This window comes from Sapajus apella, unplaced genomic scaffold (assembly GCF_009761245.1).
Source record: "Sapajus apella isolate SASKATOON/1434 unplaced genomic scaffold, GSC_monkey_1.0 scaffold71, whole genome shotgun sequence".
Classification (NCBI taxonomy): Eukaryota; Metazoa; Chordata; class Mammalia; order Primates; family Cebidae; genus Sapajus; species Sapajus apella.
The window spans coordinates 656,670-684,459 of NW_022437011.1; the positions used below are offsets into that span (position 1 = coordinate 656,670).

The 27,790-nt window shown below is 50.5% G+C and overlaps 1 protein-coding gene across 11 annotated transcripts in view; it reads left to right on the forward strand.

Annotated features, from left to right (window-relative positions):
* The window catches only part of TNIP1 (TNFAIP3 interacting protein 1), a 62,038-nt gene that overhangs the window by 18,336 nt on the left and 15,912 nt on the right, over positions 1–27,790 (forward strand). For 4 of the 11 annotated variants that reach the window (XM_032250166.1, XM_032250168.1, XM_032250165.1 and 1 more), the window contains exons 2-9: positions 5,177–5,348; positions 6,565–6,699; positions 8,102–8,187; positions 9,923–10,003; positions 13,661–13,852; positions 19,146–19,240; positions 21,771–21,894; positions 25,705–25,794. In XM_032250166.1, coding sequence (XP_032106057.1) covers positions 5,213–5,348; positions 6,565–6,699; positions 8,102–8,187; positions 9,923–10,003; positions 13,661–13,852; positions 19,146–19,240; positions 21,771–21,894; positions 25,705–25,794 — 939 coding nt within the window. In that variant the 5' untranslated portion in view covers positions 5,177–5,212. Of the gene's footprint in view, positions 1–5,176; positions 5,349–6,564; positions 6,700–8,101; positions 8,188–9,922; positions 10,004–10,590; positions 10,636–13,660; positions 13,853–19,145; positions 19,241–21,770; positions 21,895–25,704; positions 25,795–27,790 lie in introns of all 11 variants that reach the window. The other 7 variants (XM_032250162.1, XM_032250161.1, XM_032250163.1 and 4 more) reach the window with 4 other exon arrangements.

Consider the following 27,790-nt stretch of genomic DNA (forward strand, 5'->3'; position numbering starts at 1 on the left):
AGCCTCCTGGGTTCAGGCAATTCTCCTGCCTCAGCCTCCTGAGTAGCTGGGATTACAGGCACGTGCCACCATGCCCAGCTAATTTTTTGTATTTTTAGTAGAGACGGGGTTTCACCATGTTGACCAGGATGGTCTCGATCTCTTGACCTCGTGATCCACCTGCCTCGGGCTCCCAAGGTGCTGGGATTACAGGCTTGAGCCACCGCGCCCGGCCCATTTAATTTCTTTGATCTTATATCAGGTAGGTTCTGTTATTACTCCTGTCTTACAGATGAGGCAGCTGAGGCTGAGGAAAGGTGAATGGCTGGTCCAGGGTCTCACAGCCCGCAGGGTGGACGGAGCGGAGGCTAGTGCAGGTGAGGCACCCTCTCAGGCCTCATGCTTGCAAAGTTGGCCTTGAGCACCTGCCCTGTGCGGACCTTTCTTCCTGCCTTCAGGGCTGCGATGTTGCCAGGGTGCTGGCTCCCTCTCTTTCCACAACTTCCTGCTATCTCGTGACACTTCGGTGTCCTCAATCCTGAGGCCAGCTTTAGCCATCACCCAGTTTCCATGTGGCCCATGCTCCTCCCCTTGCATGCGTGGGAATGAGCCCATAGTCCCATACACAGCAGAGTAGAGACTAGGACAGGCCTCTCTGACGTTCTGTTCTGTGCCATCTTTCCTGGAGACCCCTTCCCTATACCCCTTCTCCCAGCCCACCTGCCAGTATCTCTGGTAGCCCTTACCTCTGCTGAGGACGTAGGTGTCGGCCTCCATGATCTTCCACCTCCCCGTACCAGAGATTTGCTTACACTTTTTCCACAGGGCCAGGGAGGGTATCATGTGCTCCAGGGTCGCAGGGATAGCTGGCCCCAGGATGCAGCCAGTGAGCCGAGGCATTATATTGGGCTGATTAATTCCCCAAGCTGGACCAGTTTCCTTATCCATCAGGCAGGTACCAGCCCTGCCTTCTTCCCAGGGCTGTTGTGATAATCAGATGAAAAAACAGTGCTTGGGACACCTGAAGCAATTTGCAAATGTTAGTGGCTATGCAAGTGAATATCATTTTGGGGGGTCTGGGACCACCCCCCTACCCAGCCATCAAAACATGGCTAATGGTGTTCATGGCTAATGGCAAGATAATCTGACAGACCAAAGCATTTCAGTGCAAAAGCTGGAATGTAAATTTAATTCTGAATGTAGTCTCTATCACCCGTCGTCTTCTGGAGTGAGGCTGAGATATGGGCCCTGGGGACTACCGCCCCCCTGCCACCACCAGTGTTTGTCTGCCAGTGGGTGGCTCCTTCAGTTTCAGCAGCATCACTTCCATCTTCACGCTCTGTTGTCGCTCCCTGACCTGCTGTCTGTCTGGGCCCCTTTCTGCCCCCAACTGGGCCTTTCTGGTTCCCTCGGGCAGCGCCAGGGCTCCTCCCAGGCAGGCCGTGGAGGCCCCCTGGCTGAGATCTTGTTTTGGAAGAAAGTCTGCACTGGCTGCTCCTTTACCACCAGCTGTTTCTGGTTTTGGCAGCGGGGCCTGGAGACCCACTGCTGGTGGATCACCTGCTGAATTGTAGTTTCTGGAACCAGGCCAGGTGGATACGGAACTCTGCGAGAAGATGTGGAAGGGAATTGGAGGATGGACTGTGGGCAGCCTGGAGGAAAGCAGAGATCTGGTCCCAGCTCTGTCCTGACTCCTTTGTGATCTTGGCCTTCCCTGCTCAGGGCCCTGACTTGCTGCACTGCCTGTGCCGTGAGTGAGGATCGGATGAGCTCATGGCCAGGGACTCCTGGGCTCTGAACTCTAGATACTGCCGCGTGGAGGGGAGTGGTCAGTACTTCCTTTTCCCCTTTCCATACACACTTGGGGTTTGTGGACAGCAGACGGGAGCACATGCCATCGTCATGTTCTAATGCAGCCCCTCATCCACTGAGTGTTTCTGGGCACATTTCTCTCTCCAACCTGATAATGTGGGATTCACCTCATTGCCCTTGGAGATTCCCCTCCAGCTTTGTCATCCTGAGAATGAGTCCTCTCTCAAGGAGGTTATGAAAACCTCACTGATCAGAAGAAGAGTTCCCGTCGGCCCAGTGGTCATCCAGAGACTGCCGCTGACCATCTGGGCATGAGGTCAGCGGGACCTGGAAATTCCCTGTTTCCCGCTTTGTCTTTCTTTCCTCCAGAAGTCCGGGCCCTCTGGGGGTGGCTCCTCTGATATCCAGAGAGGGTTTCCCACAGTAGGATATTTCTTCTGCGTTTCCTCTGCCCATGGCCTTTCTTTCTCCCTAGGCTCTGCCCCCTGAGGCTAAAGTAGGGGAGCGTAGCTCTGTCTGCCCCCTTTTTGCTTCCCATGAACCCTTTTCCCTGTTGACTCCCTTGCACCAAGAGAAACTGAGTGTTGTGTGTTTTGGAGGACGTGGGGTGGGTTTCAGTTCCCACATCCTGCATCCTGCTTTGTCCCTTGGTTTTACATCTTGGCCTCTCTGAGGGAGCGTGGCTGGCCCAGCCCCGATTCTAGAAGTGTATGGGTGTCTAAATGCATCTGTTGAGGGGGTCAGGGTTAGGCTCTCTGGGATGTCAGACATGGCCTTGCGGGTGGCAGGGTCAGGGTCAAGCGCTCCTTGTGTCCCTTCAGTCCAACTTCTCTGAATTCGAGGTTTGCCGAGGCTCCACTCTGGGCCACTCTGAAGATACCCTGGCACACAGGATGGACTCGTTTCCTGTCCTCATGCAGCCATTAATCTAGAGGGCAAGGCAGACATTGAGTAAAAAATTGCCCATGCTTTCGTGTGGTGTTGGCTATGAGTGCCACTTAGGGCATGTGCGTAGTGGCGGACAGGAGCCAGGACACTGCTGCCCTTGTCATGCAAGGTGGCTCCAGGTCCCCTCCAGCCCTCTGTTTCACTGTTTGTGAACTCTAAGCAGCTCTCAAGGAAGGCTCACCCTCCTGTGCTGCCAACAGGAATACCAAGATGCACAAAGTACGCTCAGCCAGATGGGCAATGCCCACACCAGTCAGACACATGCCATGCCGGGTGGCAAGGCTCTTGAGGACAGAGGCGAGCAGAGGGGAAGGACCCCCCACGTCTGCCAACATTTTTGAGTACTATGTGCCAGTCACAGTGCTAAGTGCTGCCCCCACACTGTCTCTTAGTTTACTGGAAACATCTGCACTTTGTGCTTCGCTGTAGAACATTGACCTTTCAGGATAAAAACAAGTCTCCCCTAAGCCGGGTGATGGCTTATGATGGGTGTGTGGGTAGCTGTCCTTTGCCTGTCAGGCTCGGCGTGGGTGCCTCCCGCATGGTGTGTTCATCTTGTGTTTGTCGGCCTTTGGGGGAGGGGGTCCTGCTCATCAGAACCTTGTTTTTCTTTCTGGCCCATCCCATCCTATGGACCGTCCTGGAAAGGTCCTTATTGGTTCTCATGCTGCAGGGCAGGGGAAACTGCCCAGAGGTGACCTGATAGCGTGGTGCTGCCCTGCAAGCAGACTTGAACTCCATGTCTGCCCCTCTGGCTCTGTGTCCTGGCTGTGTGAGTACGGTGCGTCTCAGAGTCGCAGCAGGCAAAGCTGACTTTGCATCTTGGCTCTCGTTACTGGCCAAGTCATCACAGCTGAGTTACTTACCCTCCCTGAGCCTCAGCTTCTCCCTTATAAAATGCAGCTGAGATTAGTTTGCATGTTAGAGTGCCTGTGCAGCCCCACCAAGATTGTCTGAAACGTTTAATGCAGTGTCTGGCAAGGAGTTGATTCAAGGATGGTGGTGTTGCTGCTAATCCTTCCTCACTGTCATCTTTCATTGAGCACGGTGTGGATTTGGAAGGGTCTTTGAGGATTCCTGATGAAACAGTTTTTGTCTTGGGGATGGTGACCTTGGGAGCCAGCCCCCAAGCCCTTCTGAGGTCCCCAGTGGAGGCCTTGGGGAGAGTTGTTTGGAGGGCTGGAGGCTGGCTCCGTGCTTCAGCCTCAGGACCTCTGCCGAGAATGTTCTTCCTTCTGATGTCCTCATGGCTGGTTCCCTCACTTCCTTTGGGTCTTTTCTAAAATAGCCCCTTCTCCATGGGGCCTTTCATGCCAGCTCCGTTTAAAATGAAATTTCCTACCTCACCCTTCCCTGCTAAATTTTTGTCCATAGACTTTTTGATCACCTGAAATACTGTGTTCCCCACCACTCCCCTCTGCTTTCACCACTAGACTGTAAGGCGTATGAAAGACTTTTGTCTGTTTTGTTTGCTGTAATTCCTCAGCATCCAGACTGGTGCCTAGCACAGAGTAGATGCTCAATAAGTAATTGTTGAATGGATGAGTGAATGGACAGAGAGCTTCTCTGCTAAGTCACAGAGCTAGGATTCTAAAATCACTTTTCCAAGTGGTTTCAAATGAAATAAAGCAGATGAAATTAAACAGATTAATTACAAAAAAAACTTGCCGCTCAAATAGACTGTGGTTTGATGAAAAATTTGCCTGTTCCTTAGAACTGCAAGGGACAGACCATGCATGATGTGAGACTCACAGAGGAAGGTGACAGTGCATTAAATATTAGTCAGGGTGTTTTTTCTTTTCTTTTCTTTTTTTTTTTTTTTTTTTTTAAAGAAGATGACATACATATAAATGGGACTTGGGACTGGGTTGACTTGCTTATCCCTTAGGGCACAAGCATTACACTTTAAAGATTACTGAATTAACTTAAGATTTTCATTTCCCTTCCTCAGAGAGGGGAAGGGACTGCCCACAATCCCACAGTAAATTAATGGCCAGGCCATGAATTGGGCAAGCCTTTTTTGGGCAAAATTCGTAGCTAATACTGTGCTAGGCTCTGAGGATGCAATGATGGGCAAAACAGATGACATTCGTGTTCTTCTGGACTTCACAGACAGGACATGAACTCGGATATTTTTATTCCGTGTCCAGGTTCTTTTTTGTATCCCACATTGCACCCTACTGTTTATTTGGACTCCCATTCCAAACAAGCCAGCAGTGCACTGAGGCTGCCAAAAGAAACTAATCACATTCTAAGGTTGTATTAACAGAGGCAAAGTGTCCAAATCAAAGGAGGTGACTGTTCTGCTTTGCTATAGTATGGTCAGACCAGCCTAAAGTGGGGGACTGCCTTCTGGGGCATTGACAGACTAGAGCTTTCCCACAAAGGATGCCCATGGCCTGGCCAGCCTGCTGATATGCTGCTGTTGTCCTTACAGCTAGGCGGGCACCACGGCAGGGGCTGAGCTACCCTCATGGAAGGGAGAGGACCGTACCGGATCTACGACCCTGGGGGCAGCGTGCCCTCAGGAGAGGCATCCGCAGCTTTTGAGCGCCTAGTGAAGGAGAATTCCCGGCTGAAGGAAAAAATGCAAGGGATAAAGATGTTAGGTAAAGCAGACCCCATCCCCTCCCTGCGAGCCCCCGTCTCTGCAGCCTGTGATGCCAGCCCCTCCATGAGCAGTAGAGAATGCAGCTGGCATATGCCTCTGCCCAAGTCATCCCCTGTCCCTCCTGGCCCAGCGCTGGTGTCTCCTGCCTCACAGATGTGTCTCTGTGCACCATGTAGCATGGTGACAGTATTCCAGCCCTGATTCCCCAGCACCCCAAAACGAGGATGACAGGACTCAGGGACCTTGAGGGTCCAAGAGGGAGGTGTGGACTGACAGAGAGGGGGCTAGAAGGCCCAGTTGGTGGACATGAAATTAGAATGGCTTCCTCTTCCTTGGGCATGAGAGATGAGGAGAGCCAGCATCACCAGAGCAACTGGGGAACGCGTCCCCAGTGTTGGAACAGGGAGCAGAGCTTGGCTTGAAGCAAGGAGGCGGTTTCGCCTAGTTCTCTTCTCCTGGCTCTTGCTTAAGCCGTCCCCACTTTAGGACACCGCCACCTTCCTTCACATAACCGACTGTCCCTGTGCATCAGCACCCAGTTGCTGCGCCCCCTTCTCCCAGGCAAGGCTTTCACTGATTTCCCATCCAGAGGGGGCTCTCTTTCTTCCAAACTCCTGAAACTCTTCTTTTGCCTTGCTGCTCCCTTCTCTAGTCTCAGTTTTAGAGGGAGCTCTCTGATTTTTAAAATGCTTTCTCCTTGCTTGGCAGACCCTTGCTTGGGATGGTAGACTGGGGAGGGAGGAGTGAAGTTTCTCCACTTCTGCTTGTGGGAGAAAGAAAATGGAGGCCTGGAGGGCTGGTTGGAATTATCCAGGGTCTCCACCCTGCAGGCAGCCCTTTGCCCAGGTCAGGCTGTGGGTAGCCTGGGGTGCTATGGTAGTAGGGTGGAGAGCCCCTCGCTTTCTGTGGAGTCCCCTGGCTGGGTGTGAAAGAGAATGGGGCAGAAAGAGAATGCAGGGGGCTAGGAGTTTCTCATAGAATCCTTCTGCTCCTATGTCCCCGATTGCTGGGCCCTCTTCCTTACTCTAGCCTGTTTCTTGCAACGGGCCAGCATGGAGTTTGTCCCCCTAGGCCCACAGAGCAATGGTGGAAGTGAAGTCCAGGGACTGGAGCCTTGGAAGCCAGGCAGCAGCAGGTTTAGGGGCCTGGGGCGGGGAGAAGCAGCGCTTGGAGCTGAGTAAATGCTTTTGCTCCTTCTTCCCCAATACCTCTAGGGGAGCTTTTGGAAGAGTCCCAGATGGAAGCAGCCAAGCTTCGGCAGAAGGCAGAGGAGCTAGTGAAGGACAACGAGGTGCTCCCACCACCTTCTCCCTCCTTGGGCTCTTTCGACCCGCTGGCTGAGCTCACAGGTATAAGACGAGTCTGGGTACCTCTGATGCTCCCTGTCCCCTAAACTGCCCAGATCCTTCACGGTGAATTCCCTTCTTATGCCAAAACCCACATCCCCTGGTTTATCCTTAGGCCACAGGCTACCTTTCCATTTGTGTTTTGGCTGCAGCATCCCCCAGAAGGTCAGATTTGGAAGGGACTTCAAAACAATCTTGTTAAAAATAGCCAATGACTCAGCACTCCCGAGGCCCCGGCAGACATGAGTAATAGATCACAACAGTTGACTGCATTGCAGCCCTGTGGCCTTGGGGTCCTTATCAACATGTTTAGTGAACAGATATTTAACAATCAGCAGCTGTGTGCCAGGCATAGCACTCCAAGCCGCTACCCCCTGTCACTTGGAGCTGGCATATGAGTTGAAAGCTCCCCGGTCGTGCCCTGTGCTTCCATTTTCCAATTAGGAAAGCCGAGGCCCAGGGAAGAAGCTGGGCTTGCCTGTTAGCCTGCTGCAGCGTATTTTAGGTACAAGGTTATGTGTGCTGCCCATTAAAGGGTGACTGTGACCCGGGGTTGAAGTCCCATGAGGCATTACCAATGCATACAGAGTGTGTGCATTACTCTGGCATGTCTCCAAGTCCAGGGCAAAGTCTGGGACCAGGATGGAAATGATCCCCACCCCAACTGGACTCAAATGCGTCCTGCTGCAGCTCTGCTGTATGGTATCTGGCCCAGGCCAATATGATAGCCTTCCATTGGGCGGGTGGTTGCATTTGCTGAATGGACAATTGGAGGAAAGTGACGGTCTCAGAGTCCACTGTGCTGCAGTCAGTGGGTGTTTCCAGCCTCTGCTTGCCCATATAGCAGTGTTCCTGAGCTCCTGATTGGTGTCAAGTTCCACTCTCCAAAGTGAGAAATGAAGCTACCTTCGAGGTGCTCCCTGCAGCAAGAACCATAGGAAGTGAGGGAGGGAGAGCCAGGTCTCAGTCCTGAGTTTGCAGTTGCTGGCCGTGTAACTGTGGGCAAGTTGATGACCTTCCCAGGCCTCAGTTTCCTTACCTTTAAAATGGGGATATAGGGCTTTTATGAGAATGGCTGGGATAATAGCTACATAAAGACTTTGTTAATTATAAATAATTGTCCCTATCATTGAAGCATGTCCAGGGCAGTGAGGAACAGCAGGCAACTTGGGATTTTCCCAGTAACCCTCGGGAGCATGGTCTCTCTGCTCAGTCTCTGCCCCGTCACTCCAGGGCACGCCATTTTCTCAGACTATCTGGCCCTAATGAGACCACCTCCCATTTTCCCAGACTCAAGTGGGGAACCCTGTCTGAGAACTCCTTCGGCAAGGACTGTTTTTGAGAGAGTGGTACCTGGGCTTCACCCCTTCCCAGTCAGTTAATCTGTGCTCTCTTGATTCCCTAGGAAAGGACTCAAATGTCACAGCACCTCCCACTGCCCCTGCATGCCCCAGTGACAAGCCATCGCCAGCCCAGAAGCCTCCATCCAGTGTAAGTTTTATTTGGAGTCGTGGGTAGAGGTTGCCTGGACCTCAAGGTCCTGCTGACAGATACAAGAACATGAAGAAAGAGGGTTGAGGTCAAGAAACTGTGTTCTGACTTGCTGGGTGATACTGGGCAAGTCCATCTCAGGCTCTCTGGGGCCTCAGCCTCCCCATTTTGAAATGAAGGTCATAGTTAAAACTTATCAGGAAGACCCTGGTATGTACAAGGAATTCTTTTCACTAAGTTGCATACTGTTAAGTATCACTGTGCACAGTGCTAGGAAAACAGACAGATGTGACATGGAGCTCACATTCTTAAAGAAGGCTCAGAAACCATCTTCTACAGGCTGGGCACAGTGGCTCATGCCTAAAATCCCAGCACTTTGGGAGGCTGAGGCAGGAGGATTGCTTGAACCCAGGAGTTTGAGACCAGACTGGGCAGGATAGTGAGATTCCACCTCTCTTAAAAAAAAAAAAAAAAAAAGTACTTGGTTATGGTGGTGTGTGCCTGTGATCCCAGCTACTTGAGAGGCTGACTGAGACAGAAGGATCGCTTGAGCCCAGGAGGTCAAGGCTGCAGTAAGCCATCTTTATGCCACCACACTCCAGCCTGGGTGACAGAGTGAGACTCTCTCATTAAAAACAAAAAAGAAGAAGAAGAAAAAAAACATCTACAGATTTGGCTGGAAAAGTTTTGCTTGGTTTCCTACAAGGGATTGTATAGTTCTGCATCTTTATCCTACAGATCAGGTGCAGATAAAGAAGGACCTGTTTTGAGGTTACATGGGTAATGGGGAAAATGTAGATGGAGGAGGTGGAATTTCTAGGGCAGGGACAAGAGCCAGAGGTGAGTTCTTGGTGGCCATGAGGCTTAGCTGGAAGCTGAGCACAGATTCCTCTCATCTGTCCTGCCGCTTTCTGGGATGTGGGGAGGCTGAAGTTGTCTTTGCAGACCATGTTTAACATGACATGGAAATCCCAGATCCCAGAGCTAACGGCTGGTTCGGTTGGATCATTGATCTCTCGGCTGGTTGAGTGACCAGTAATTCTACTTGGAATGATGGAAAGATGTGAAAAAATCTGGGATTCTTTGGCCCCTCTGGATTTGGTTGAATCCTGAAAAAGTCTCCAAATTTGTTGAACCATCTCTGGGACTTTTCTCAGATCAGTTCAATCATCTGGGATCTCCAGGACTGGCTTGGGAAGGCGAGCACAGGACTGTGCTTGGTGGTGGCTGTAACACCTGCCATCTGAGACATCTGGGCGTAAGAGACAGCTCTGGGGCCATAGCAGGAATGTTGGATCTGCAATCTTGGGCTTAGTCCCTGCTTTTGCATTAATCAACTACATACTGCAGTTTCCTCATCGTTCCAAAGAGGATATAACCTTCTGACCCACTCCATGGGTCACTTTGAGAAATAACGGAGCTCATGAAAGCATTTAAAAAGTGCAAGGCCTTAAAAAAAATGCAGACCTAAAGTTCTGCTGGTTCAAGGTCAACTAGTCCTACTTCTCTTCTACAGAAGAGGATTGGCCATTGAGGGGATGTGACCTCATATTACACAGAGGGTTATGATGGGCTTGTCGGGAACCCTGCTTTGTGATCTCATGTGAGATGATATGTAACATCCCCTGCAAACTCAACGTGGGAAGAGATTTTGTCCCCGTTCCTGCTCACAGCTGCAGAGAGGAGGGCCAAGCTGTTTTTCTCTCTGGCAGCATCTAACCCCCTTTCTGCACAGGGCACCTCCTCTGAATTTGAAGTGGTCTCTGCTGAGGAGCAGAATTCTCCGCCAGAGAGCAGCAGCCATGCCAATGTAATGGTGAGTGGATGGTCAGGTCCCCAGGCTTGACCTGCTAGCCCCCTTTCTGTCTTTTCACTTGCCACCATGTGAAAGGCACAGGACCTGTTCAGATCCCTGGGGTACCCTGGAGTTACTTGGGGACACACAAGGGGCAGGAGCAGGGGATACTTCTCGCTCACATATGCAAATTCCTGGGCTAGTGACTTTACCGACTTGGGGCGTACAGGCACCTGACCGTTGTGAAAGCCTGGGCTCTTCGCCAGCCCTGTTGCTCTCTGCCAGGCGCCAGGACCTCTGCACACTGTGACTCAGCGCTTTGGGTCTGTGGGCTCCCAACCCCGGGGAGAAAGAAGGGTCAGGAAAGCCCAGGGCCCTGGAAGACAGGTTATTTATTCTTTGTGCAAGCTCTTGTTCCTCCTTGGCTCCCTCTAGGGAGCACACAGGTAGGAGGTTAAACTTTCCACTTATGCGCATGCATGCACACACGCACACAGACAAACTCGTCCAGCTCTGAGGCGCCTGCCCAGCATCCTCATTCCACACCTTATAACACTGGCTGCCTTTGCCCTAACTATATCTCCTTCTGTTCTTTCTTAAAATGGCAGACTTATTGGAGAACCATTGTGAAAAGTCTGGAAGATTCTTCAAAGGTCTTAAATTCCTACCTTCTCCCTTCCTTCCTACTTTTAAGTTTTTTTCTTTAATTGTCGTTATACAAGCAGTACGTGCTCTCACCTTTCACTGATATGTTGATCCCTGCTGCCTCCTTTCACAAAAGTTTGCAAACAAAGGTTTTACAAAGGTTTGGCTGACAAATGTGCTTGTGTTCACTGGCTGCCCCATGTACCTGTCAGTTCCCAGTGCAAGGCCCCCTCAGGAGGCTGTCCAGTTAACTAGCATGCCTTCCGTGTTCAGAGGCTCACCACTGCCTCAGGCAGCTCTGGAAAGGTTCTTTATGCTCTGTCTCCTGGAACCTTCCATTCCTTTGTCCTGTTCTGTCCCCAAGGGCTCTGAGATACTGGCCATGGAGGCAAGATCCCCTGCTCAGAAAGTGTTTTACTCTATGACTTTGGACTGGTAACTTTAGCTCATTTGAGTTCCTCATTAGCCCTACGGGGTGCCTGTCTCTGCTGAGCCACTGAGCCAAGACAACACAGCCCCCCTGTGCTCTGAAGCTTGTAGTCTGGAGAAGTTGCAGGCATGGGAAGCACTGCATGAGCCTTAAATAGAGCAGCATCTGCCACCTCAGCTCCTTTGTGGAAAGAGGCAGTGAGGGAATGGATGCGGAGTTGAAACAGCAGCATTTCCTGTTGTTAGAACATGGCACTAATGGCCGGGGGTGGTGGCACATGCCTGTGATCCCAGCACTTTGGGAGGCTGAGGCGGGTGGATCACTTGAGGTCACGAGTTTGAGACCAGCCTGACCAACATGGGGAAACCCTGTCTCCACTAAAAATACAAAGTTAGTTGGGTGTGGTGGCGCATGCCTGTAATCCCAGCTACTCAGGAAGCTGAGGCAGGAGAATCACTTGAACCCAGGAGGCGGAGGTTGTAGTGAGGAGAGATCACTGCATTCCATCCCGGGTGACAAAGGAAAGACTCCCTCTTAAAAAAAAAAAAAAAAAAAATAGGCCGGGCGGGGTGGCTCACGCCTGTAATCCCAGCACTTTGGGAGGCCGAGGCGGGTGGATCACAAGGTCAAGAGATCGAGACCATCCTGGTCAACATGGTGAAGCCCCGTCTCTACTAAAAAAATATACAAAAAATTAGCTGGGCATGGTGGCGCGTGCCTGTAATCCCAGCTACTCAGGAGGCTGAGGCAGGAGAATTGCCTGAACCCAGGAGGCGGAGGTTGCGGTGAGCCGGGATTGCACCAGTGCACTCCAGCCTGGGTAACAAGAGCGAAACTCCGTCTCAAAAAAAAAAAAAAAAATAAAAAAAATAAATAATAATAAAATAATAAAAATATGGCACCATTACACAGGTGTTCAGGGTATGCCGAGTTGTGGTTGTAGTCACTGTTATCCCTCCAGAGTTCAGAGAAGCGGGAGGTCAGTGCAGCAGAGCACTGGATGGCGAGTCTGTAAGCCTCAGCTCTCGTTAAACCTCTGCCACTGACTTACTGGGTGACTTTGGGAAGCTCCTCTTCCCCATAGCTTTGTTTCCCGGCGTGATCTCTGAGGCTGCATGTAGCTCTGATGTCCTGTGATTCCTGTACTGTTTCTGGGAGGCTGCTGGAGGACCTGAGGCAAGGGCAGGGTGGGAAGGATAAACAGGACTTGCCGAGGCAGAGAGGACACATGGGGTTGAAGCCTGGAGAGGCACCAGACCTGGTGTGTGTGGGTTCAGGCAGGGTGAAGTGGGGAGCCCAACTGGACACTGGTGCAGATGGGACCTGCGGCTGTAGGGCCTTAGATGCCCAGCAGGGGAGCTGAGTCCAGTGCTATCTGCAGTAGGGTAACACTGTAGGTCCTTGGGTGTGGAGTTGGCGTAACAAAGGCAATCTTTGATAGGAGTATTTCAGATAGACTAGAGAGAATGAGTCAACTATCTTGCCCACAATGCGCTTTATCTCTTAGATATTGTACTAGTTTGGGATTTTCTGAAACATCTAGAGTTGTGGTTCTTGACCTGTTTTGAGTCTTGGGTCTTCAGAAGCTGATGAATGCTTGGACCATTCCCCAGAAGACACACATGTAGCCTGGGTATGGTGGCTCACGCCTGTAATGTCAGCCCTTTGGGTGGTCGAGGTGGGTGGATCGCCTGAGGTCAGGAGTTTGAGGCCAGCCTGGCCAACATGGTGAAACCCTGTCTCTACTAAAAATATAAAAATTAGCCAGGTGTAGTGGTGCACGCCTATAATCCCAGCTACTCAGGGCTGAGGCAGGAGAATTGCTTGAACCCGGGGGGTGGAGATTGCAGGACATATATGCAGGTGTCCCTGGGTATCCATGGGAGGGTGGTTCCAGAACTCCCTGAGGATACCAAAATCCAGGGATGCTCAAGCCCCTTTTGTAAAATGGCATAGTATTTGCCTATAATGTATGTATATCCTCCTGTATACTTTAAATCATGTCTAGGTGACTTACAATACCTAATACAATGTAAATGCTATGTAAATTTTGTTATACTCTGTTGTTTAGGGAATAATGACAAGAAAAAAGTCTGTATACATGTTCAGCACAATTTGTCTTTTTAGAATATTTTTGATCTGCAGTTGGTTGAATCCATGGATGTGGAACCCACGGATATGGAGGGCTGACTGTACAGTGATGCCCCTTCTCTGGGCTTGCTGCTCTCAAGGGTCAATTCATCCTCCTAAGAACCCTGGAGGTTGAAGGGAGGGAAGGGTTGTGCGAACATTTGGTAAATGAGGATGCTGAGACCCAGCAGACTAGTGACTTACCGTCAGGCACTCTGCAAGGCCCAGTGTGTGGGAGGATGGTGGCCGCGCTGCCATGGAGCCACCAGTGGCCTGTGAGTCCTGGGCCCCGCCCTATGAGTCAGCTCCAGACAGGGAACCTGCATAACTGGAGAATTTCCCTGGGCTGAGCTGGGGTCACAGGGGGAAACTGAGTCATGAGAAATGAGGAAGCAGAGGGAGAATGGACTGGCAGCGCCTATTCAGGCCTTGGTGAATGAAGAGTCACTATTGGGTGCCCTTTCCCTCTCCAGGCGCTGGGCCCCCTGCCCCACGAGGATGGTAACCTGATGCTGCACCTGCAGCGCCTGGAGACCACGCTGAGCGTGTGCGCGGAGGAGCCGGACCATGGCCAGCTCTTCACCCACCTGGGCCGCATGGCCCTGGAGTTCAACCGGCTGGCGTCCAAGGTGCACAAGAATGAGCAGCGCACCTCCATCCTGCAGGTGAGGCATGTTGGGATGGCGGCCAAAGACAGGCGGGTGTGCTTTTCCCCCCCGAGCTCTTCCCACCTTCCTGCTCCTGGGAATCTACGGGTACCATGGGGACTTCTGAGGGCTGTGTCGTGTGCAGACTTTGGGCTTTTTGTTCAGGGTGATAAACAGGATAAGGAAGTTGTGGGGCGGGATGAGGAAGAGGAAGGAAATGGGGAAATACAGGATGGGCAATGCAAGTGTCACGGTTGGGGATACCCCTAGCAATCCTGCCTTTATTTCTCATGTGCAGGGTTGGGGGAGGGAAAGGGAGGGAACAAAGGTCAGCTCCTTTTGTTATGCCCCTTTCCCCCTAGGATAGGCACCCTCATTATTGCCACTTCACAGGTGGGGAAGCAACCCTTATTTTGCCCAAGGTTACCTAGCTGGTAAACGGTGAAGTTGGGATTGGAACCTCGATCTGTTGTATTACAAACCCATACTCTTGACCACCATCCCATCCTGCCTCCCCTATTGAATTTCTTTTAAAAGCCTCCTCGTGCTGTGGGGAATGGTTAGATTTCCTTGCTAGGCCAGGCCAGACCTTGGAGTTAAATGGTCCTTTGTTCCAATAGTGACTCTTTATTGCTGTGTGACCTTGGACAAGTCACTTTTATCCCCTGTTTTCCCCACTGTTCCTATCAGTAACATGAGCCAGGAGTGCTTCATTGCTGCATTCTTTTTTTTTTAAATAAAGACAGGGTTTCATCATGTTGGTCAGGCTGGTCTTGAACTCCCGACCTCAGGTGATCCGCCCGCCTTGGCCTCGAAAGTGCTTGGATTACAGGCGTGAGCCACCACACCTGGCATCATTGCTGCATTCAATGAGGCCTTATACATGAAGCACCCAGTGCAGTCCAGAACATAGTCCGTGCTGGAAGAGAGGTCCCCATTAGGAGTTCATGACGGGCATCCACACTGGGCAGGGTATCTTAGCCTTGCGGGCTTTGGAAGCAGGGAAGGATTCAGTTATAATTGGTGACCATTCTAAAGATGGCAAAACGGAGGCTTCTGAGGGACCGCTCGCGATCTGAGCGCCTGCCACCCTAGTGACAGAGCCATGACGAAGTCTCCTTACTCCCTGCAGATCCTCCTCCTGGGCCAGTCTCTGGTCCATGGTCTCATTCCTGTCAGCAGGCACTCATGTGCCCTACTGGTGGCAGAAGGGGGAGTCCCCCTTGCGTGACCTTGGGTTGCCAAGAGCAGGAAGGGCATCCAGGTTGGAGAAGCAGTGTGAGGAAAGGTGTGGGGGCAGAGGAGCAGGCAGGTCACCCATCCCACCTGGAGGGGAAGGGTGTGTCGGGAGATGAGGCTGAATGAGAGGCAGAGACCTGGAGGGCCAGGCTGAGAGAGGGGAACCCCTTTAAAATGTCAGGGAGGCTTCGGGGTGTCCAGGCTGAACCGTGGCAAGGTGAGCCTGGCACGGGTCCTGGGCCATGGGCAGGGTGGGAAGGTGCCTGGGGTGAGAGCACTTTGTGCATCCACTTTTCAGCTTTGAAATGGGGATAGATCCCAGATCCCCTAAAAGGGGTTCTGCCAATCTCTGTTACTTTTTATTTCAGGCCCCTCCCTATTTATTTCCTTTTTAGCTCTTACCATAGCTATTAAACATTTTATTTATTTAATAAAATAAAATTATTCCCTTTTTTTCTTATACTCTCTGCTAGAATGGAAGCTTGAGGTGGGGGGGTACCATGTTTGTTGTATTCACTGTTGCATCCCAGTTCCTGGCACTTCATACACATTTGTGAATGAATGAATGAACAAAAGAATACATGAACAAATGAACTCATAGGTTAGCTCTTGTAGCACCTTGGATGGAAGATGATGACCTTTATGACTTCTGATGATTCTATCCATTGGCCAGTTTGCACCCAGGGCATTGGCCCAGAGACGCCAGGGAAACAGCCCTCTAGACTGGAAGGGTAGAATAATAAGCGAGGCCTTGTCCTGGCATTCCCTTAGGGACCAGGAGCAGGCCATTCTGTTCCCTGGAGGCCTCGCCCAGAGATGTGGCATCTTGGGTATTTATACTGCGTGGGTGGAGGTTTATTAATCCAGCTCCTCCTCATTCATTTGTTGATTTGTTTTTTGTTCACTAAACAAACATGTTCAAGATCAGGTATAGCATAAGGCTCTCTGCTAGCTATTGAACGGACTCAACACAATAATTTCTGATTTCTGTTTTTTGAGGGGTGGTGGGGGACAAGATCTTGCCCCATCGCCCAGGCTAGAGTGTAGTGGTGTGACCACAGCTCACTGTATACTTGACCTCCTGTGCTCAAGCAATCCTCCCACCTCAGTTCCCTGAATAGCTGAGACTACCCACATGTGCCATTACGCTTAGCCAATTTTTTGGTATTTTTAGTAGAGACAGGGTTTTGCCATGTTGCCCAGGCTGGTATTGAAACCCTGGGGCTCAAGTGATCTTCCTGCCTCAGCTTCCCAAAGTCCTGGGATTACTGGTGTGAACCACCACGCCCAGCCAGTTTTGTTTTCCTTATTTTTCTTTTTTAAGATGGGATTTCACCACGATGGCCAGGCTGGTCTTGAACCCCTGACCTCAGGTGATCCACCCACCTCGGCCTCCCAAAGTGCTGGGATTACAGGTGTGAGCCACCACGCCCGGCCTGTTTTCTTTTTTTGTTTGTTTGTTTGTTTGTTTTTGAGACGGAGTCTCGCTCTGTCATCAGGCTGGAGTGCAGTGGCACGATCTCCGCTCACTGCAACCTCCGCCTCCAGGGTTCAAGCAATTCTCCTGCCTCAGCCTCCCGAGTAGCTGGGACTATAGGCGCTCACCACCACGCCCAGCTAATTTTTGTATTTTTTAGTAGAGACAGGGTTTCACCATGTTGGCCAGAATGATCTCAATCTCTTGACCTCGTGATCCACCCGCCTCAGCCTCCCAAAGTGCTGGGATTACAGGCGTGAGCCACCGCGCCCAGCCAGTTTTCTGTTTTCTAAGCTTCCCTCATCTCCCTCATTGTCCAACCACCTCCATTTAAGGCTGTGTCTCCATTCAGCCTTCCCAAGACTCTCCTGGGTGAGTCAGAAAAGAAACAACTCTGAAATCTCCGTGGATTACACAACAGAAGTTTTCCCTCCTATCCTGTGTGGCAGGGGTTTGTTTCTGCTCTATGCTGTTCCTTAGAGTCCCAGGGAGACAGGGATCCCACCTTCCAGTGCCCTTTAGAAAACAAGACATCCATATCAGCCCCTGCTACCAGGAGAAAGAGACTAGAGAATCGTGCATAGGCCAGCCCAGGAGTGATGCTTGTCCCTTCCACACCTCTTTTCTTGGCCAGAACTCGTCACATGATTGCATCCACCTGCAACAGGCCTGGGAGATGGAAGGGAGCAGACCAGGCCTGGTCTTGGTGCAGTTCAAAGGCTGTCTCCTCCTTTGGGCACCATCGCTCTCCCTTCTCTGATCTTTCATCACAGGGGAAGGAGACACCAGGGTAGGGTCTGCCAGATGAAGTTTATTCCCACTGGTGAGTCTTAGCAGCTGTGCACCTGTTAGACTGTATCATTTTACCTGGTTTTCCCACCTTTAACATAGAGATTAGTTACTCAGCTTTTGGGCAGTTGCGAGGCACCAGTGAGATGGTGTATGGAGAAGCACCCAGCCATGTACCTGGCACAGGTCAGGTGCTCAGTGAGGGTTTGTGGAAAGATTGAGCAACTCTGTGCTGACACTGTATGTTAGCGTTGCCAGTCAGCACCTTCCCTGCCCCCCAGCCTGTGAGGTCCTGAGTCTGGCAGCCCCTCTTCCATGCCCCCAGTTCATAGTCCTTCCAACATGAGCCCCCACACATAAGCAAGTGGCTGACGGCGCACGGACGCTTCCGCTTTCACTGTCTCATCTGTTCTTCTCAGCAGCCCTGTAGAGGACAGAGAGGAAACAGTTGTCCGTGGACTGGGCACGGTGGCCTGTAATCCCAGCACTTTGGGAGACTGAGGGGGGCAGATCACTTGAGGTCAGGAGGTTTTTTTTTTTTGTTTTTTTTTTTTGGGACGGAGTTTCGCTCTTGTTACCCAGGCTGGAGTGCAATGGCGCGATCTCGGCTCACCGCAACCTCCGCCTCCTGGGTTCAGGCAATTCTCCTGCCTCAGCCTCCTGAGTAGCTGGGATTACAGGCACGCGCCACCATGCCCAGCTAATTTCTTGTATTTTTAGTAGAGACGGGGTTTCACCGTGTTGACCAGGATGGTCTCGATCTCTTGACCTCGTGATCCACCCGCCTCGGCCTCCCAAAGTGCTGGGATTACAGGCTTGAGCCACTGCGCCCGGCGAGGTCAGGAGTTTAAGACCAGCCTGGCCAACATGGCTGGTCTCTACTAAAAATACAAAAATTAGCCAGGCGTGGTGGTGCATGCCTGTAATCTCACCTACTCAGGAGGCTGAGGCAGGAGAAAGAAGGAAAGAAAGAAACAGTTGTCCTTTTGTAGAGGAGGGAACCAAGTGTCACAGCCACACCGTGAGAGTGTGAGGGCATAGTGAGGTCCTGACTGAATGCCCCATCTTCTGACTTTCCCCTTGGTGGCACTGGGTACCTCTCACACCCGCAAATTGATGAGCCTTTCAGCCCCTCCAGGACTTTCCTGCTCATTTGTCCATGTGGTCATTTGGCCGGCTGGCCAGTCATGTTGTTCCTTCCACCAACTTTGAGCCTTGGGGGTTGGGGATCTGGCAGTGAACAAGATAATGAGGAGGGTCCTAGCCCTCCGGGAGCTCAGGAATTAGTTGGGAGTCAGGGGGGTAGATGCTAAGAAAATAGCACACACAGTTCTTTAGCTTTATCCGTCACAGGTGCTGAGCAGCATAAAGGCTGTGAGCGAGGATAAGGGAGGTGGCCTACTTTAACTGGATGGGGGAGTCAGGGAGGACTTCTGTGAGGAGATGGGATTTAAGCTAAGACTTCAAAGAAGAGTAGAAGTCAGCCGGGGAGGCTGGTGGGGAAGAGGGGTCTCAGCAGTAGGAGCAGGGACAGAGGAGGCGAAGGGATGGGGCTGTCTGGCTGGGAGGTGCAGAAGGCCCCACAGCTGATACTTGGTCAGGCTTCCCCGTAGTTGGCTCCCAAGGGAGAGGACACGTGGGTGGCCAAGTGGCTTAGCTCCTTGGAGAAGGATTGGGCGAGGCCAGGCAAAGGGGATAAGGAGTTGGGCCCTGGGGTGGCTACAGCCCCTCCCTGTCCTCTAGCTCAGCCTGCACCTGGGAGGCACCCCTCCTTCCCCTCACTCTGTCTGCTCCCTTGCCCCGCAGACCCTGTGTGAGCAGCTTCGGAAGGAGAACGAGGCTCTGAAGGCCAAGCTGGATGAGGGCCTGGAACAGCGGGATCAGGCTGCTGAGAGGTTGCGGTAAGTGCAGGGGTGAGGAGCCGGGGCTGCAGGAGGAGGGGCTGATACACAGCACTGATTTCTGGGTCCTGGTGCACAGCCATTGATCTCAGACCGTGGCTCTGAGGCCCTGTGCCCAGAGCCCTGTTTCGAGGTTACGTCTCTTGATCCTTCTCCTTGGCTCCTTCGGTATTTTCTCTCTGGCCCTTCTGTCACCTTGGGAAGTATATAGAAGTGCCTTGAGAGCTTCAGAAGAAGGGCGGCATAGATTGTACTTCCTCCTCCCGCACTTGCCTCCCTCCCCTGTTACTGTGAACTGGCTGTGCCAGAGCACTCAAGACTTTGCTGTCCCCTGCTGGTCACCATCCTGACCTGCTCTGTCTTCCTGAAAACATCAGAGCTCCTCCTGTGGACTACTGGGCCTGGACTTAACTGAGGGTTGAGGGTCAGGGAAAGACATTATAAGTTTATACGTCTGCCCTTCCTTCCTTTGCAAGATTCTGAATTGACAGGCCTTAGGCAAGACCTAGCAGCCTGCATTTCAGCAGGAGTCTCTGTGATTATGATGGAGGTAGGCCCAGGATCACACCTTGGGAAACACTGATCTTGACTGTCAGAGTTTGACGAGCCTTTGGCATCATTCAGGGCAGACCTTGCACTGTGCAGAGGGGAAACTGGGGCCCATGGAGAGGCAGGGACTTGCTTGTAGTCTTACAACAAGAGCTTGGGCCTCTTGGCTCTCTATCCTCTAGAGTGGCCGCAATTCCTGCCTGCACTGTGGTCCTGGACAATTTGAGTGATGAGTCATCTGTTGGGTGCCAGCTGGGCTCAGGTCGTTAGGGGAAAGGCCTGTGTTAGAGACAGCACTCGCCACTCTGTTTCCCACCCCCTCATGTTTCTAATTAGAATCAACAGAAAGAGAAGGAATATAAACTTCTTAAATATGGCCACAGAAGTAATGTTTAACTACTGAGCCATTGGCTACTTTGGATCAGTGTGTAATTTATTTACTTTTGGATGGCCAATCATGCAGTTTTGGGGTTTTTATACCCCCAATCCACGGATTCAAAAACCGAAGCTGGGGAAAAGGCTCATGGATTAGAAGGCAAGAATGCAAGTCTCTGCTGTGTGCCCTTGGGAAAGTCACTTTTTGTTTTTTCAAGTGGAAACTCAGCTGGCAAATGAAACCTAAAGAAATGGTGGCTGGGTTGGCGGGCCGCTCCGCCCCGCGCGGGGCGTGTCCCCTGCCGCGCGCCTCGACCGGGGTCCGGTGCGGAGTGTCCCTCGTCCTGGGAAACGGGGTGCGGCCAGAAAGGCGGCCGCCCCCTCGCCTGTCACGCAACGCACGTTCGTGGGGAACCTGGCGCTAATCCATTCGTAGACGACCTGCTTCTGGGTCGGGGTTTCGTACGTAGCAGAGCAGCTCCCTCGCTACGATCTATTGAAAGTCAGCCCTCCACAAAAGGGTTTGTAAAAAGAAAAAAAAAAAAAAAAAAAAAAAAAAAAGAAATGGTGGCTGGGTATGGCGGCTCACACCTGTAATCCTAGCACTTTGGGAGGCTGAGGCAGGAGGATTGCTTTGAATCCATGAGTTTGAGACCAGCCTGACAAAATATATCACCACCCCGCCCCCAGCCGCAACAAAAAATACCAAAAAAAAAATCAGCCAGGTGTGGTGGTGCGTGTCTGTAGTCCCAACTACTCGGGAGGGTTGGGTGTGTCGTCCGGGAGGTGGAGGGTGGCTGAGGTGGGAGGATTACTTGAGTAGGAGCAGTCAAGGCTGTGATGAACCGAGATCGGCCACTGTACTCCAGCCTGGGCGACAGAACGAGACCCTGTCTCAAAAAAAGAAAGAAACATTTTAGTCAGACCTGAATCCACATTACCGATTTTACGTTATCCTCTATCACCTGCCTTATTAGCTACTTAGGATTTTTCTTGAATTCGATTCATATTTTCACTTAAAGTTATAAAGGAAACTTTAACTAGAGTAAATGGAAAAAAGCATTACCTATGATGAATAGAAGATAACACTAAATACAATGAAAATGAAAGGATGTTAATAAATTCAGGCTAAGTATGATTGCACATTGAAGGCACTGAGCCTGCAGCCTGCATTTCTGTGTTAACGAGGGAGACTGGGGAGTAACTGGAGGTGTGCCAGGACCTGTTAGCACCAAGCTCACATCGTCTGCATGCTCTACATAGGAAATGTGAAGATAATTGGAAAGGGCATCACTTTCTCACTAGAATGTGATCCAGGGCTATTTAATGCAGTGTTTGGATACATTCTGAAGGTCTTGCCTGCATAGATATTCCACAGCTGGGGAAACCCTGTCACGGACAGTCAGAGACCTCCAGGGAAGCCCACAGGTTGAGAGCAAGGTGGCTGAAGGATGCCCTTTTTGGCTTTCCCTGAGGGCAGGTTTCAGGATCCTGCAGTACTCCCTGGGGCTTAGCTGCAACTCATGTGATAGTGAGCATTAAGAAGCCCTGTAGGTTTCTGAACTCAGGGCCAGCATTGTGACTTGTCTGTTTACCTCCATCCCAGGGAGGAAAATTTGGAGCTCAAGAAGTTGTTGATGAGCAGTGGTAACAAAGAGGGAGCCTCTGGGCGGCCAGGCTCACCGAAGATGGAAGGGGCAGGCAAGAAGATGGTGGCCAGACAGCAGCAGGTAGGTGGTCAGAAATTCCTTCTGCAGCATTCTTGGTTGCTGGTACCCAGCCTCTGCTTACTACCTCCAGTGACAGTGAGGTTACTCCCTCCTGCAGCCAGTGCCACTGTAGAAGGTTCTAGCTGTTACATGCCTTTTTCTTCACTTGGCCTGACCTCTATGCTTAGAGGCTGCTGGCAGTCCCTGTAGCTCTGTGGGCCACACAAGCCTTCTCTCCTCCTGGCTTAATAGCTCTAGTTCCTTCAGCCATTGCTCATAGGTGATGTTGAGTCCTTTGCTCAGTCTGGGTGCGTTCCCTAAATACATTCCAGTTTGTCAAGGTCCGTCTTAGAGAGTGGCTCCCAAAAGTCAGTTTAACATCTTTGATATTCCTGGCAGAATTAGGTTGCTCGGTTGAGCAAGCCCCCTTGGATTCTGCTAAGCTCCTGGGATTCTGTCTCCGGAGCCTCTAAAGTGGAGAGGGGAGGGAGCTGGCCAGCGTCAGTGTAGTCTGGTGATGCTGCAGAGCTGGCCCATTCCCCCATCCTCCTCTAGTCCCAGCCTGGCCACATCCAGGTCCCAAGCAGGAGCAGACTCTGCGCCCCTTCCCCAGTCATTACCATTCCCCTTGCTGCAGAGCTGAGTCCCACCTCTTTGCCAACATGTTTTTATTTCCCCCTTTAATGGGGTTTAATAGCTGAACAGAGGGGCTCAGTGTTTTTAACCCACTCTACACCTATGCAATAGTAGTTATTACCCTAGGACTTGCAAATCTATTATCTTATTCGGGCCTCATCTCTACATATAGAGTAGGAAAGGCTGGGACTGTTATTCCATTCTATAGCTATGGCCATAGATTTGGAGAGGCCATGTAACATCATATAATCAGGATTTCTGTGTGACCTGCTGTCAGGCAGACGTAGGGTATGGCCAGGGAGACATGCTGATAAATGGCGAAAGTCTGCTCTTCCCTGGTCTTCTGAATCCCAGACCATGGAGAACCTCTTTTCTTTCCTTTATTCCCCAAATCAGATCCTGCCTTGTCTGCCCTCCCGTGGAAGGGACTTGTGCGCTCGGCTGCTTTCCCCTGGGTTCCCTGAGCTGCTCAGGTGTGGAATTCCCTGGGCCGGTCTCTTTACTTTTCCTGTGCCCTTTAATCTCAAGTCATTTTCCTTGAGAGCCCCAAGCCAGATGCTCTTACTGCCCTATGAGAGAGTGGGAGTGACTTGCCCTTGCGCCCCAGGATCACCTGTCCCATAAGAGGCCTGTGTTACAGAGGGGTGAAGGATGTGCCTTGGAGTCGCATGCAGGTGGAATACTGGCTCCACCTTTCACCAGCGCTGCAACCTTGGATAAGTCACACAAGACTCCTAGGCCTCACTTTCCTCTGTAAAATGAAGATAGTAACACCTACCTCAAGGGGTGGTTGTGAGGATTCAGTGATGCAATGCATGTGAAGTAAGTTTAGCGTCATCAACAGTGAACATTAAGCTGTTGCTCTTTAGGGCAGATTTGGTGCCAGCAGCCAGCTCTGCTGACTCCACGTGGACTCCTGTCTCCCTCTCGGAGGTTCAGGGTACACCACCGTAGATTCCACCTTCTTCCTCCTTCCCCAGTAACCCATTTTCCTTTTTGCTAAGCACAGCTCCCATCCAGGATGCCACAGATTTCAAGGGGTCGGGCCTCTCTGTTCCCTTTCTCAAAGAGGGTGACCTTACCTGAAGGGCTCCCCCTCACCTTGCTCCCGGGTGCTAAGGTGTGATTACAGGCCTGAGCCTGTAGGGGGCAAGCTCTGCCTTCAGCTCTACCCGAAGCCTCTGCGGGGTGCGATGAGAAGGGAAAGAGAACACTGAGAATAGAGAGAATCTGACTCCAGGATGATGGCGGACGGATGATGTCAGAAGTCCAGATGGGGACTGCGGAGACCCTCTTCTGTTTGAGCTTCTTATTGTACTGAAGCCCAGAGAAGGCAAGGGTCTTGGTGTCCATCACCGAGGGGCTTGGAGATAGAGTTGACACACACCCTCTGGACTGCTGGCTTTGTCTGCTGTTTCACCCAAGCACTTGCTATTTTTTTTAAACCTTTTTATTTTGCTATAACTAAACTTACAGAAGAGTTCCAAAAATAGTCCAGAGAGTTCCCCTATTCCCCTCCTCTATCTCCCCCCTAACGGTAACATCTTAGAGAACTATGGTTGAATGATCAAAACTAGGAATTAACGGTATGTACTGCTTAGTAAACTATAGACTTTACTCAGATTTCATCAGATTTGCACTCTGTCCCGTCTCTGTGCCGGCATGGAGTCTGGGATCCCACATTGCATTCAGTTGTCTTCCCTCCCTCTTTTCCTCTAGTCTGCGACAGTTCCTAGTTGTTCCTTGCTTTTCATGACCTTGACTCTTTTGGGTTATATAGTGGCCAGTTATTTTGTAGAATGTTCTTCAGTTTCGACTTATTTGCTGTCATGATTGATGCCTCCCAAGTGATTGGATCTCATGATGAGATTGAGGTGATGTGTTTTGGCAGGGATCTCACACAGGTGACGTTCTGTGTACGTCCGAGTGTGCAGAACATTTCTCAAGCCAGCATATCAGGGGTACATGACGCCAATGTTTTACTACTGTTAACCTTCATCACTTGGTCAGGGTGCTGTCTTTCAAGTTTCTTTGCCATCAAGTGACCAATTTTCCCTTTGTAATTAATAAATGTTTATTTTTCAGGAGAAACTTTGAAACTATGTCAATACTCTATTTTTTCTTAAACTTTCACTCACTAATTTTAGTGTCTGTTGGTGGATCTCCACCTGCCGCAGCAATTGCTGTAGTAATCTAATGGTGATTTAGTGTTTTCTTCATTCCTCCTACACTTATTAATCGGAATTCTTTTGTAAGGAAGAGCTGTCCCTTCTCCCCCAATTTATTTATTTATTCAGTTGTTTTGTTCTATCAGTATGAACTCAAGAATATTTATTTCCTGCTGTAACTTATAATGCAATACTGTTGTGATGTATTTTGCTGTTCTGAGTGTTTCTGTTTTGGCCATAGGAGTTTTTTCAGGTTGTTGCCTGTGCCCTTTGACATGCCCCTTTCATTGCTATTATTATTACTGTGATTCATCTGAATACTGCCTTACTTTCTGGCACTGTAAGATGCACCAAACTCACCTTATATTTTATCTGTTCCAGACCTGGAATGAACCACTTCTCAAAGCAGCCCTGTTTCTTTTTAATAGAAAGAAAATGGCATTTAGCCGCTGAGCACTGGGTGTACTCAGTGCTGCTGGATGACTCTGCTTTAGTCTGGACAGAGGACAGAGATAGGAAATACCTATTTGTACTAATCATGCATATACTCAGATCTTTATTTCTGCATCTTTCTAAAAATGTTTTTAAATAAGCATATCACTTTAACTTCTATAAAAGTTTTATCAAACATGTATATTTTGTAGAATGAATATATCTATATCTATCTATACCTCAAATTTCTTACCTTCCAGGCCAGAGAGTTTTTGGCTGATGTGTATAGCGGGTGAGCAGAGTGGCTGGGAGTACCTTAGAGGTCGTGCCTAAGCAGGGAGAGTGGCCGTGGGAGGGGAGCAGGAGAGGGCCTAGCAGCCACTCTGAGTCAAGGAGGAAGGATCATCATCTGTGGGCTTCCAGAAGGGGACCAGTCATGACTGGGATGGTTAGTGGTGTCCTGGCAGGTGGGAGGAGTAGGGAGATAGGAGACCGAGGGCTGGGGCCACAGGGGTGACGGGCCTTAGAGGGTACGCAGTGGGTGAGATAAATTGTATTGAGTTTTTGGTGAAGGCTCCTCTGTGCTTCTCCCCAGGCTAGTGTGATGGCAGGTAAGGTCCCAGAGGTGGGGGCCTTGGGTGCAGCTGAGAAGAAGGTGAAGATGCTGGAGCAGCAGCGCAGTGAGGTAGGTGGCTGGGGTGGTGGTGGCGGTGGGAGGATCCTTCCTCCCTCCCAGGACTAGCAGCACAAAGGCTTGCTCTGGCCTCCTGAGTCATGCAGGCCTCACGTCACGATGAGGAGGCGGCATGGGACCATGAACCCATCTGCCCACGGATGAAGTCTGCCTCCTTGCCCTGTACTGTCCTCTCTCGATCAGTCCCTCTGTCTACAGTGGTCACTCTGAGGAAGTGGCATTTGGGTCATGGCCTAAAATTGTTGGGTGTAGAGTTTAGGCAGGCTCCCATGGTAGACCTCGGATGGTGGAAAGAGGTTGTAATAAGTTAGGCAAGTTTCATCATCAATGATGGGAGTGGAGGGACCCTCTAAAGCTGGTTTAGGGAGGGCCCATCATGGGAGAAGGGGATTAAGGCCACTTCCGACTAGCCCGGAGGCTCCATGAATTTACTGTCAAAATTTTTAACTTTAAAATCTACCACAGCTGAGTGTGGTGGCTCATGCCTATAATCCCAGCACATTGGGATGCCAAGGCCAGTGGATCACCTGAGGTCAGGGGTTCGGGACCAGCCTGGCCAATATGGCGAAACCACATCTCTACTAAAAGTACAAAAAAATTAGCTGGGCATGGTGGTGCATGCCTGTAATCCCAGCTGAGGCAGGGAGAATTGCTTGACCCTGGGAGGTGGAGATTGCAGTGAGCCAAGATCATGCCACTGCACTCCAGCAAGACTCCTTCTCAAAACACACACACACAAGCTACCTCTATTCATGTAGCTACTTTTCAGATATTCTGGACTCCCATTTCAAGAATTTTCATAGGCAGGAATGAAAAAGACCAGCCAGCAGCTGAAACCTGCCACAGAATACTGGGTGGCTTCCTAAACTTCATTAAGGTGATGGCCAGCGCCTTAGGTAGTTTAAATGCTGCTCCTCCCACCCCCCAGCACCTCTAAGGTTCAGGAGCTGTTTTGTAAGAGACTCTTAGTTTCTCTCTGCTGCCAAGAAAGAGAAGTCACACAGCAGCGTCCTTGTGCCGCAATTCATTCTGCCTTTTCCCATGGATCTAATGTGTGTTCCTCCCTTGCCTCACACCCCCAGTCTAGTCCAGTCTTTCCAGACCCGGGGTCTCCGTGCAGCTCCTTTTTGGTAGACACTGTTCTGTCTGTTCCGTCTAGCCCTTCTCTGCACAGCCCAGGTTCTTCTCTAGAACCCCGAGCCTGCCTGCCCACCCTCGTCCTCCCATACATTTGAAAGCTTCTTTTGTGCATATTAGTTTTATTTGTGCATAAAAACTTTATGTGCATATTAGTTCTTATGTGTATATTAGTTTTATTTCTTTTTGTATTGTTATAAGCGTTGTTTTTTTCTGATTTCAAAAGTGATATAATGCTCATTACAAAAAGATCAAGAATACCACCTCCTAGAGAAAACCATACCTAATTATAGTTCATTGCATAATCCTGTTTTTTTCCAAAGTAGAAAAATGAAAGTATACATATATGTGTATGTGTGTATGTGTGTGTGTGTATACATATACTGTTTTAGAGATTATTTTTTCTTTTGTTTTTTAAAAAATTCACTGGGTCAGGCATGGTGGCTCATTCCTGTAATCCCAGCACTTTGGGAGGCTGATGCAGGAAGATCACTTGTATCCAGGAGTTTGAGACCAGCCCAGACAACATAACAAAACCCTGTCTCTATAAAAAATAAATTAGCTGGCTGTGGTAGTACATAGCTGTAGTCCCGGGTACTTGGGAGGCTGAGGTGGGAGGATCACTTGACCTCAGAAGACTGCAGTGAGCCATGATCACACCACTGCATTCCGGCCTGGGCCTGCCTCCAAAAAAAAACAATTAACTGTCTTTGAGGGTATCTATTCATATCTATAAGATATACTATGTTCCTTCAATTCTTAGTAATTTTTTTATCACATACAATGTTTTTGAAATTGATGTGAATCCTTATGACCCATCTTAAGAGTCAGGGCCAATACTCCCATAACA